Source organism: Diceros bicornis, chromosome 21, assembly GCF_020826845.1.
Source record: "Diceros bicornis minor isolate mBicDic1 chromosome 21, mDicBic1.mat.cur, whole genome shotgun sequence".
Classification (NCBI taxonomy): Eukaryota; Metazoa; Chordata; class Mammalia; order Perissodactyla; family Rhinocerotidae; genus Diceros; species Diceros bicornis.
Genome location: NC_080760.1, coordinates 13909090 through 13922254, shown reverse-complemented (window position 1 = coordinate 13922254; position 13165 = coordinate 13909090). Strand labels below are relative to the sequence as shown.

Genomic DNA, 13165 nt, shown 5'->3' with positions numbered 1-13165 from the left:
GGAGCGAGCGGCTGACGGTGAGCCCTTGGATCCAGCCAAGTCAGTCAACTCCGGGCCTGTTATCAGAGTCAGTGAAATTCCACCTTCCCTCTGCTCAGCCAATATTATTATTATTCCAGTAGGAAACCACTGTAGATACTGAAAACTATACCCTCGTCTTCCGTGAAAATGTGAAAAGGGATGGAAGAAGTTAAAAGTTTAACCTGCCTTTTCATCCCAGTGGTATCCAATGGAACTTTAGTGTTTAGCAATACAACTGCAGACTCCTAGCTGCTGGCAAAAAAACACAACAAAACAAAAAATCTAGGGTAAGCAGAAAATGTTTCCTATTCCCCTTCACCTACAGAAAAGTAAACACTATTATGCAAAGAGAATTTTGAAGTTACAACTGCAAACATTCAGGAATCTGTCTTTCCTTTCTAGTAAGATCTGTGACAAAATATGTTTTATTTTGCACTAAACTGTCATTAAAAGTACTATGTACAACTGGCAGCCCGGGTTCTGATCCGAGCGTGCACCGACGCACCGCTTGTCCAGCCATGCTGAGGTGGTGTCCCACATACAGCAACTAGAGGGATGTGCAACTACGACATACAACTATCTACTGGGGCTTTGGGGAGACAAGGGAAAAAAAAAGGAGAATTGGCAATAGATGTTAGCTCAGGGCTGATCTTCCTCACACACACACAAAAAAAGTACTATGTACAAAGAAGTCTTTTAAGATGTCTAGATTTCACGAACTGATGTTATATCCTATGAAATGAACCTAAACCCCCTAAAAAGGCTGCAATTCTGATTAGTTGTAATATTTGTAATTTTGACATCTCTTTTCTGAAAAGTATAAGTCACTTGTGAGATTTCTTTGTGAGGACAGAGAACAGTTTCTTCTTCCTTATACAAAAGCTAAAATAAAACCCGTAACTCAGATTCTTTAATAAAGAAAGTTTGTTTGACAGCCTTTTGTCGTTTAAATCAATAGACTCAGCATTCATCTACCTGTTCTTTTTTTTTATTATTTTTATTTTTTTTAAAGATTTTATTTATTTATTCATTTTCCCCCCAAAGCCCCAGTAGATAGTTGTGTGTCATAGCTGCACATCCTTCCAGTTGCTGTATGTGGGACGTGGCCTCAGCATGGCCGGAGAAGCAGTGCGTCGGTGCGCGCCCGGGATCCGAGCCCGGGCCGCCAGCAGCAGAGCCGCGCACTTAACCGCTAAGCCACAGGGCCGGCCCCATTTAGCTGTTCTTGCCTACTATTGTAAATAGTAGTCGAGAGAGGAGAGAGAGAAGTCTTGTCGATTATGAACACTGTTTATTATCCAAAAGATACCTTGAATTACAGGGGCAATGGTTTTGCAATGATTATTGTAATCACCACAATACAATTCTTATTTGTATATAAATATAACTTTATGGGTTCATAAAACTTGTTTATACTCACTAATCCACCTGATTCTCACCCCTCAAAAATGTGAAGTCACATACGTAGAAGGGATTTTATGCCCATTTTATAGAGTAGGGAAATGTCACCTTAAAGATCTGCCACCTCGGGGCTGGGCCAGTGGCCTAGCAGTTAAGTTTGCGTGCTCCGCTTTGGCGGCCCGGGGTTCATAGGCCCAGATCCCGGGTGCGGACCTACACACCGCTTATCAAGCCATGCTGTGGTGCCGTCCCATATATAAAGTAGAGGAAGATGGGCATGTTAGCCCAGGGCCAATCTTCCTCCCCAAAAAGAGGAGGATTGGCAACATATATTAGCTCAGGGCTAAGCTTTCTCATCAAAAAAAAAAAAAAGATCTATAAAAAAAGACAAAATTGTCCCATTTGCAACAACATGGATGGGCCTGGAGGGTATTATGTTAAGCAAAATAAGCCAGAAAGAGAAAGGCAAACACCGCATGATTTCACTCATATGTGGAATATAAACTAACACACGGACAGAGAGAACAGTTTGGTGGTTACCAGGGGCTAGGGGGTTGGGCACAGGGGTGAAGGGAGGCATTTATATGGTGACTGACAAACAATAATGTACAGCTAAAATTTCACAAAATTATAAACTATTAAGACATCAATAATAAAAGAAAAATCTGCCATCTCAATATATAAGAAAATATAGTTATATCCAAGCACTTGTTGACTGATTTAAATTTATGAGCTGACCTGCTCCTTTGAGACCCTAGGAATACGAGACTTGGAGCTTTAAAAAAAACAACAACAACAAGAGCTGGGGAAAAACAAACAAGCAAGCTCTGGCCATCTGAGGAGGCTTTTTTTCCAGCCAGCCATCAAACCTCCTTCCCTGGAGGCCCCCTTGGGCATCTTCAGTGGCTTGTGAGCTATCCGTGGGGATCTTTTATGACAAAAAAGAGGCATATCTACAGTAGTCCTTGGGGATAGTCAACACATGTCAGCTAGGTTGAGGGGAAAAGGCCACACGAGGAGACAGAACAGGGGGGCTTTTTTACCTTATCATGGGCTTTGGCTACCTCACCTGATTCTATAACCAGCAGCAACATCATTCTTTAAATAAATAAATTTTTAGAGAGCTGTATTAGTTTCCTGCGGCTGCTGTTACAAATTACCACAAATTTAGTGGCTTGGAAAAACAGAAATTTATTCTCTCACAATTCTGGAGGCCAGAAGTCAAAAATCAAGGGGTCAGCCAGGCTGCACACCCTCCGGGGGCTCTAGGGAGCTATCTCTTCTCTGCCTCTTTCAGCTCCTGGCGGCTGCAGGTGCTCCTTGGTTTGTGTCCGCATCACTCCAATCTCTGCCTCCATGGCCACACTGCCTCCTCCTCTCCTATATGTGTCTGTCTGACCTGCCCCTGCCTCTCTTATAATTGCATTTAGGGCCCACCCAGATAATCCAGGATAAACTCCTCCCCTCCAGATCCTTAATTTACATCTTTCGCCAGGTAAAAGTAATAGCCACAGGTTCCAGGGATTAGGATGTGGACACATATTTGAGGCCACCATTCAGCCCACTACAAGAACTTACTCTGCCATGCTCTTATTTGGTCATCAGAAAAGAGCACCAAGGCTGAAGCTAGAAGTGATGGTCTTTTGGTCAGCTTGGTCATCAGCTATGTGACTCTGTGAAAGCTGTCTAACCTCTCTGGGTTTCATTTCCTCATTTATGAAATGCAGCCATGGGTACCTGCCCTGATGCCCCATAGGGCTGTGGTGAGACTCAAATGAGACTGTAGATATAGAAGTGCTTTAAGAGCATAAGCCGCTTTATTGGTCTAAAAGATGACTGGTGATGATGAATTTGATATCAATATGGCCGAGGAGAAAACTGTACCAATATATAGTCACAATATAAGGTTAAGGTGAAGGAAACAAGGTCCAAAATTACATGAGGGCTATAAAAAAAGAAGCTTAAAAGAAATATTCATTGTGGTTATTTCTGGAGGTGGGACTATTAGTGATTTCTTTGTACCTGTCTATATATTGCAAATGCTTTATAATAAGCACACAATACTTTTATGATCCTTACTTCCCAGGGTTGTTGAGATAATTAAATGAGATAACTTATGCCAAATATTTCACACAGTACTCCATGTGAATTTTTAAAATTTCTCAATATAAACGTAGATTAATCTGATGTTATTAAAATAAGAAAATACAAACATCAGAATTTTTTTTTGTTTTTTTGGTAAAGGAAGATCAGCCCTGAGCCAACATCCATGCCAATCCTCCTCTTTTTGCTGAGGAAGACCGGCCCTGTGCTAACATCTATTGCCAATTCTCCTTTTTTTCCCCCAAAGTCCCAGTGAATAGTTGCATGCTATAGTTGCACATCCTTCCAGTTGCTGTATGTGGGATGCCGCCCCAGCATGGCCTGACAAGTGGTGCGTTGGTGCGTGCCCAGGATCCGAACCCGGCCGCCAGTAGCGGAGCACGCACACTTAACCGCTAAGCCACAGGGCTGGCCCCAAACATCAGGATTTTAATGAAACACCTAATTTGTTATTCTATCATGACCCCAAATATATAAAAATATAGAATTAGAGGTATCAAGTAATGGTTATGGTCAATTTGGACATTTCTAATGAAAATGAAAGGTTACATTTCTAGTCATTTCTTATTCAATATACTCATTTTACAATATAGATAGTATGCTTAGCAAATTCATAGACAACATTAAGGGGTTGAATAAAGAACATTTGGAAAGACAAGGTATGGACCAAAAAGATCATCAACAGGCTAGAATAATGTGTTCTCACCACTGTGAAGTAGACTAGAAAATACTCCACTCCCACTGCAAAGTATCTGGGTGAGATGCTCTCTGGTAGTACCAAGATTCCTTGAAACTTCACTGAAAATGGCAGAGAATCATCACTTCCAATCCAGAACTGGGGTTTCTACATCTTCAGAATGAGAGGCTAAGACACCAATTGTCATTTCCCAAGGACAACGTTGTACTGATAACCCTGTATCCAATTTAGAACCCATATGGTTGAAGCCTACAGGGTCCTCAGCCACAAAAATGGTAACAAAATTTGAAAATTACACGTCAGCACATCAATTTCAGCACATCTAATAAAAAATGAAGAAACAAGCCACATCAACTCCTGACCATGTCCTTACAACTCTGTCTCTTGAGGAGCATCACACAGAATGCAGGTATCCTTTAAGAAAAGGTTATGGAATAAGAGAAAGATAAAAACTATTTTCAAAAACTATCCGGTTTCCTTCCCTCTAGATTTAGTTTTAGAAGAGGATAAAGAGATGCAACAAAAACCTCATGATCATTTTGGAATGAAGCACATTTAAAAGTATACCCAGACAAACCTTAAAAACATTATACTAAGTGAAATAAGTTAGTCATGAAAGGACAAATATTGTATTACTCCACTTTTGGGGTACCTAGAATAGTCAGATGCATAGCAACAGAAAGTAGAATAGTGGTTGCTAGGGGCTGGGAGAAGAGTGAAATGCGGATTGTGTAATGTATACAGAGTTTCAGTTTAAGAAGATGAAAAGTTCTGGAGAAGGATGGCAGTGATGGTTGCATAACAATGTGAATGTACTTAATGCCGCTAAACTGTACACTTAACAATGGTTAAAATGGTAAATTTTATGTTACATATATTTTACCACAATTTTTTTAAAAAAGAAACTGGGGGATAAAAGTATACCCAACTCAACAGAATTGTCATATGACTCAGTGGTTCTACTCATAGATATATACCCAAGAGAATTAAAAACAAGTACTCAAATATTTGTGTGTAAATGTTCATATCCACACTATTTGCAATAGCTAGAAGGTGGAAACAACCCAAATACCCATCAATGGATAAATGAATAAACAAAATGTGGTATATCCGTACAATGGAATATTATTCAGCCATAAAAAGGAATGAAGTACTGATACATGCTACAACATGGATGAACCTCAAAAACACATGAAGTGAAAGAAGCCAGTCACAAAAGAACATATATGGTATGATTTCATTTACATGAAATATCCAGAAAGGGCAAATCCATATAGACAGGAAGATTTGTTGCCAGCGTCTACAAGGAAGGAAAATAGGGAGTACTGCTTAATGGATATGGGGTTTTCTTTTGGAGTGTTGAAAATATTTTGGAACTAGATAGAGATGGTGGTTGCACAATGTTGCAAACACATTTAATGCCACCGAATTATATAATTTAAAATGATTAATTTTATGTCATGTGAATTTTTACGTTAAAAAAAAAAAAAAAAAGCAAACCCACCCTATATTCCACATAAGATATAGCAAATAAATTTCCAAAAGGAAAAGTTTTCCCTTACCCCAAAATAATATACAACTATTTTCCATAAATGTTGCTTGGATGCTATCTACCTAGATGACAATCTGAATTCCAGTCTCCATTTCTGACACTCTTACATCACACTAAAAAAAAAACGAATCTCTCACCTGACTCCTAAAAAAACCTCTTTCAGATTCTTGACTGTATTTATTTGGCCCTTTATAATTTAACTTGCACATCATAGAACCTTACCTTCTTTTCTGAGATGGTCTAACTGCTGGGGCCCTTAAATACAAACCCATTCTTTGGGTAGAGTCCTGGCCTGGTCATTTGTGTGTACAAGTCCATCCTCGGTTGCATACTAAAATGCAAGTTAAAACAAACAGGATCAAAAGATCGACAAACTGTCACTATGGATCGTTAGTATTTCAACTGAATAGATCTACCAACAGTATTATAGGACATTTAGATAGATGATAGGAAACAAGTTACCACTGGTATAAGCCATATATGTAACTGCTAATTCCAAGTCTTCATTTCTTACTTAACACGTCTAAATACCATACAAATCCTGTCTAGGAGGGAAGTTGATTGAACACACGGATAAAAAAAGAACACCATGGGGCCGGCCCGGTGGCGCAAGCAGTTAAGTGCACGCACTCCGCTGCAGCGGCCCGGGGTTTGCCGGTTCAGATCCCAGGCGCGCACTGACGCACAGCTTGTCAAGCCATGCTGTGGTGGCGTCCCATATAAAGTGGAGGAAGATGGGCATGGATGTTAGCCCAGGGCCAGTCTTCCTCAGCAAAAAGAGGAGTATTGGCATCGGATGTTAGCTCAGGGCTGGTCTTCCTCACAAAAAAAAAAACTTAAAAAAAAAAATAACACCATACCATGATAAACACCACCAAATACTTCAGATCTTTCTAATGGTACAGTTTCCATGATACCACAGTTGTGACTAGGTATCAAATATTTGAGCAACAACTATTTGCAAGGTGTTGTACAATAAGCCCAATATCTCCAAACAACTCTGTGAACTTTAAATAGTATTAAATGTATTTGTAATATCAATCTAATTCTCTCAGTAGGACAGCAAGTAAAAATCTTAGTAGTGAGAGGCCCAAAAAGAGAATGATTAACAGTCTTTTGAGGAGAAACAAAAACTAGCACTATTGAAAATGCAAAGCCATTGACAGTCAAGAGTAAAGCAAATAGCAAATGGAAAAGTTAAAGGAATTGTGTAAGGATATCTGAGAGTCCATTTCAGAATAAGAGGGTCTTCAACTAAAGTATAGATACAGGTTTACTTTCACGACCAGAATGACATTCTTATTACCAAATATTTCATGGTAGTTTGTCTTCATAAATTCCGTCCTCATTCTATTAATCTCATTTATCAAATGGGCCTAACTCAGGTACTTTAACTTTACAAGATTGCAGATTTGATAGCAGAACCCATGTCTTGCATCTTGCTTTGGCTGTCAGAATTCTTCCCTTTTTGAAAATCCTTGCCCTTTCCAGCTTTACACCCCCACCCCAAATGAAGTATGGAAAAATTAAGTTTGAGTCGTTTTATGGAAAGAATTTTGCTGAGGGTAGGGGAAACATACATCCAAAAATTGTATTTAAACATAACGTTTATAGAGAATGACATACGCCATCATTACATCAAGATGCGGATATTCTTAAAAAGACACAATCAGAAACCATCAAGAGATTTCAGTCAACCCATTATTACCAAGTATTTGCTTGATTATATAAGTAAAATGATATAATTATGTAAAATTAATCATAAATAACCAGAAATCAAATGAAAACCTCCCAGTAGGTCAGTAACAGTGATAAATACACCGTAGGAAAGATTAACTTAAGAGAACACAATTTTTAAAAAAAGTCACCCACTGATTTTTGTCATATGACAAAGCTATATCTAAAGAATCTGAAATCCCATAGCTACCGGCTATTAAGAAAATCACAGAACAGAAAAAAATAAATAGGAAAGCATGAGCTCCTAAAGACAGTAGAAAATATGAGCTTTTATGTAAAAGTGATAGGAAATTGGGTTAGCTACAAAAGATTTTGAATTAATGCATTGTAACTACCTTAAAACTCAAATTACTGAAGACAGACATTGGAACATTTGATATACAGAATTGGATAACTGAGGTTCTCATGTAATCCTAATCCATTGATCCAGTTCATAAATTCCAAGTACTTCAGAAATGAAGGCTAAATGCCTTGAGGGTAAATAATTTTGCACAATCTTTGTGCTTCTGATTATACCAGATGACTCTACTCCAACCTTGAATTGATTCCCTAGAAGATACTAGAAAGATAAAATAATTTCAGTCTGTAGCAGCTTATCTCAATTTTGAAGCATGTCAATCTTTTAGTCATAAATCTAGAAATAACTGCTATTACTTGTTTGTGGTAGAATCAATACCCACAAAAGCCAGCCACGATACTCTTCATAATAAGAGGAATTCTGACAAATCTCATAATCAACTTGTGTGTATAACTGCTTAATTCTATTCAGTGTGAATTTAAAAGTTGATTAGTCAAAACAAAAAAGAAATTAATTCAGCTGACCACTGAAAACTAAAACTTTGTACTTTCTAGAATTGGAAAACAATGGGGAAAATACAAAACTCAAATGTTTTCTCCATGAGATTAAGCAACATTTCCTTCAGTAAAATTCTCTATTCTTTTCATAATCTAATGAATCAGATATGAAGTTTGGAAAGTAACTTTTTTACCCCTGCAAGGGCTTTCAATAGGCAGTATAATTGTTTAGGAAGAGCAAAGTACCCACTGATCTAGGAAAGAAATCTTACTTTTGGTGAGAATGTGCTAAGCCAGGCAGTGACAAAAGATAACTTTTTCACTATCAGTCATAGATTTTCTTCATTTGTCAGAAAATATCCTTTGTATGTTAAGAGCCCTTAAGACCATTTTGGTAATTTGGTAGGTTTGGGGCATCCCCACTGAGATAATTTTAGCTGAGATGGACAATCCTCCATGATTCATGCATATCAAGCTTGTAAACCCATTCTGATAGTGAAACAGCCTCTGCAGGCACAACGCTTATAAGGCTGTACTGTCAATGCTCAAAGGCTATTTTAGGATTTGACGATTATGCCTATAAATGCTTCTCAACTCTAAAGACTCAAGCAAGGTTCAGCTCCAAGAAGAAAGAATTTTTGCTGCAAGATACTGATTTTTAGACAATGCAGGAAAGAAGGAGTTCAAGCTCTAGGTAATTACGTGATCTGAGAAAGCAAAGGTGTCTGCTCAGATGAGATGGCAGTGAGGAGATTTTGCTCACAAAGAGCTCTTACCAAGAAACATCTCATTCTTTAGCTTAAGTCAGAAAACTTAACTGATGGACACAGGCAGCGGTAGAAAAAACTGAGAAGAATAAGTACCAGTTTCATGAGAACTAACAGCAGATCATTTCATAAAAGGCTCACTGAATATCCTAGAGTTCATTTGAAGGAGTTACCATCTAAAGATTCATTGAGTCTCTTTTGTTTTTTTCAGGTTAGGCAGAGAGGCCGCTGACTACTTTTTAACTACCCAACATAAGCTCCATGTTTAAGTACTTTTTTTTTATTTTTGGGAGGAGGACTAGCCCTGAGCTAACATCTGATGCCAATCCTCCCCTTTTTTCTTGAGGAAGATTGGCCCTGAGCTAACATCCGTATCCATCTTCCTCTGCTTTATATGGGATGCCACCACAGCATGGCTTAACAAGCAATGCAATCCGAACCTGTGAACCCTGGGCCGCCACCGCAGTGGAGCGCACACACCTAACTGCTTGTGCCACCGGGCCAGCCCCTGTTTAAGTACTTTTTTTGTTAGTCAAGAATTTGACTTTGAGGAAAACTCCTTCTTAGCCAATTGTATTCTAGATGAAAAGACCCACACTTGCTGTGTGCCCTCAAGAGCTTTCCCAAAGTACTCCAATTTTCAAAAAAAAAAAAGCACCAACAGATTAAGTTGAAACAATTAAACAATTAAAATTGCATGGAAAAGCCCCAATCTTGTCAAAGAGAGGAGTCTGAAGCCAGCACTCACACTAGTCCCCCTGACTTGCACTCTGGTTCTTTTTGTCTCCACAAGCAAATCTATTAGCACAGGTACACACATGAGTTTCAGAAATTCTGTTTCTTTCCTGGCTGCATTCTTTAGGCAAATCAGCTTAAGTAACACGGGCACTGAGTATTTTTCTTCTTCAAGCTACTGACCTGGTAACCTTGGAAGAAGTTAAGAATTTCCTTAACTCCAGTATTGTAGGCCAGGCCCTGCATTCTGACCACCGTGCCAGGCTGTGGAGGGACACCGCTAAGATTAGCAGCTGTAGGGAAGTAGCCAAGACTATTGGGCGAACCTGGGGGGCTAAAGGGAGAAAAAGCACAGTGAACCAATAGAAATAGACAATGTTGAATATTTACCCTAAAAACATTAGTTACTTAAGGAAATAGACTTTCTCAACGTGATCTTTCTTAGACTTCTCAAAGTTACCTCTCCCAAGACAGGTAAGAACACCATAGCTGTTCTGTCCCACATTTCCACAAAAGCCAAAGGTTGAAAGGTAGAAGAGTTAATGCAGAGTTAAATGCAGGGCTTCCCCAAAGATCCAGTTCTGAGATTCTTAAAGCGAGAAGAAGGAGAAAATTAAGCCTTCACAGTCACTCAACTACAAAGCACCACTTCCAAAGCCCGGCTCATTGATGATTAACTGGCTAGTTATCAGGAATACCAAGGTATAAAAAGGCATGAATACAAAAGACTAACAGGGACCATAGCCACAGAGACCAAAAGTATCCAAATTGATTGCTCCAAAGAATGGACTGTTCTACCTACATATATAGCAAGTGTACAGCACAATAATACAGCAAAGTATAATAGGGCTCATGAATTATTTCTTCCAACCTGACTGAAAAAAAAATGGAGGGGAGGTGTAAATTGGAAGGGATGCATAACAAATTAAATCAATCACCATTAAAACTGAGGAGAAATTGATGCATGGGTTCTCTTAGTGTATCTGTAGTAATTACCTCCAAGGAGCACAAGCCAAGTGAATATCTAATTATTCTTTATGTGGCAACTCAAGTGGTTACCATGTGATTCAATTAGTTTCACCCTGTCCCCCACCCAATCTGTTTTCCACCATAATTGGTGGCCAGATATCCATAATTGAAAATACACACACGGAAATTTTTTAAAGAAGTCATTAGCTTGAAGAGTAAAAAACCCCCACAGCCTTAGATTATTAACCCTTATAAATTTTTCTAAGTAGGTAATTATTCCATTTCAAAGACAAGTAAACACATAATGGAAGGGACTAAAAATCATTGAGATTATCTATCCTACATAATCCTAACTGATGGGTTAATAGAATGGTACCAGATGTGCATCTAGTTCCAAACTCTGTTTTTTATTAGCACAGTAACCCTGAGCAAGTCACTTAATTTCCCTGATTTCTATTTCATCATTTACTAAATGGGGATGATAGCACCTTCCCAGTTTCACTGAATTGTTCTTCAGATTCAATGATTTAACATATCAAATTACTCCATAAACCAAAAAATGCAATAATTTACCTCACTCTTGCTATATCCATAACCATCACTCTATTTTAACATTTTTAAAATATGGGAGCCTGAAAATATTACTTGACATCAAGCTGCCCTTAACCTTTTAGGTCTCTAAAGCAGAGATCCTCAACTTGTTTACATATTAGAGTCACTAGAAGAGACTTTTCAACTCTCTCTAAGGAGAGCCTATTTAGAGACTAAAAGCCAATATACGTGCAGCTCTGAGAGAAGAGACAGAGGGAATGCAGAACTTTAGGACTTGAGCCATCATTCAGCCACACCTCCTCATTTTTACAGAAGTGGAAACAGAAACTTAGGGTTAAACAATTTCCCACAGGTCACACAACCAGGCAAGCTCTTCACCAAACCAGAAGAACCATCCAGATTTCTCAACTTCTAGTTCAGTGCTTTGCCCTATATAACCATCAGTCATTCAAAGCCCATATTTGCTCTGTCAAATGCCTGATAGAACACCGCTTGTCTGTCAGTTGCCAGGCTGTGGTGGTGGCTCACATACAAAAAGAGGAAGATTGTCAATGGATGTTAGCTCAGGTGAATCTTCCTCAGAAAAAAACAAACAAACTACAAACAAAACGCCTGATAGATACTAACTCTAATACTCAAAGACCATCAAGACTTCTCCATGTATTTCATTACAAGTTATTCAGAATTTCCACACTGGATATGAAAGTCAGATAATTTCCACATTATACATACGACTTACTTCCACGACTCTGTCCTGGCATATTCTATTCCTTTTGATAAAGATCTCCTATAAATTAAATCTAAGTGTCTAGTACCTTCAAAATATAACCAAGACAAAATAGCAGCAAAATAAAAGTTATCCAACTAGAAATCTAAGGTTATAAATGACAACTACATTCAGCATCTATAAGGTAGCACCTATTCTGATGAAGCCCAAACACAACACAAATTGGATTCACATCTTTACTTTTTGTGCTATGGTTACCTGCTGTATATAAGGCATCTTAAGGAAAATTAAATAATCTGTATATCTACCTGACAGGGCATGAGAATAAGAATTTTCTATCAACCTAAATTCCAAGATCTTTCACAGATTATTGAAATAAGAATCAGCAAAAATAATTTATAGAATAAAAATGATAGGATAGAGACAAGGTACACTTATATGTAGAAAATCAGAATTTACTAAAAAACTACTAGAACTAATAAACTAGTTCAGCAAGTTTCAAGATACAAGGTGAATACACAAAATAATCGCATTTCTATACACTACAATGAACAACTCAAAAATGAAATTAAGAAAGCAATTCCATTCACAATAGCATCCAAAAGAATAAAGTACTTAGGAAAAATTTAACCTAAGAGCAAGACTGGTACACTGAAAACTACTAACCATTGTTTAAAATAATCATCTAAATAAATGGAAAGATAGCCCATGTTCATAAACAGATGACATAATATTGTTAAAATGGCATTTCTCCATTTTAAACAATTTACAGTCAATGTTTGAGATATTTAGTGCTCTTCATGAGAAATACATTACTCAGTTATCAGAAAATCCTAGCCCTTTTCAGATTCTATGTAGTTTAGGGAATGTTAGTGAGTGCTGTATGTCATAGGACAAGGCATACAACTTTAAACACAAGAATAGCTTCAAAGCATGTATGGATTTTTCTGCCACCACAGAATAAGGATAACATAAAAATTACATGCATTTGCTTTATGGCAGTGGTGTAGAGAAAGATAAGGAGTTCAAGCAGGAATTTTTCTATCTACACTCCAAATAAGAGAATGAGAGCTGCCCATCAAAACCAGACTGTATCAGTAGCTCATCCT

At 38.1% G+C, this 13165-nt stretch overlaps 1 protein-coding gene across 5 annotated transcripts in view; it reads right to left on the bottom strand.

Moving 5' to 3' along the window:
* ESRP1 (epithelial splicing regulatory protein 1) overlaps positions 1–13165 on the bottom strand; it is a 62774-nt gene that overhangs the window by 3381 nt on the left and 46228 nt on the right. For 2 of the 5 annotated variants that reach the window (XM_058564625.1, XM_058564619.1), the window contains exons 14-15: positions 9992–10142; positions 5997–6105 (exon numbers count right to left, since the gene is read on the bottom strand). The exons of 1 other annotated variant lie outside the window; for it this stretch is intronic. In XM_058564625.1, coding sequence (XP_058420608.1) covers positions 6031–6105; positions 9992–10142 — 226 coding nt within the window. In that variant the 3' untranslated portion in view covers positions 5997–6030. The remainder of the gene's footprint in view (positions 1–5996; positions 6106–9991; positions 10143–13165) is intronic. 2 more of the 5 variants (XM_058564621.1, XM_058564622.1) reach the window with 2 other exon arrangements.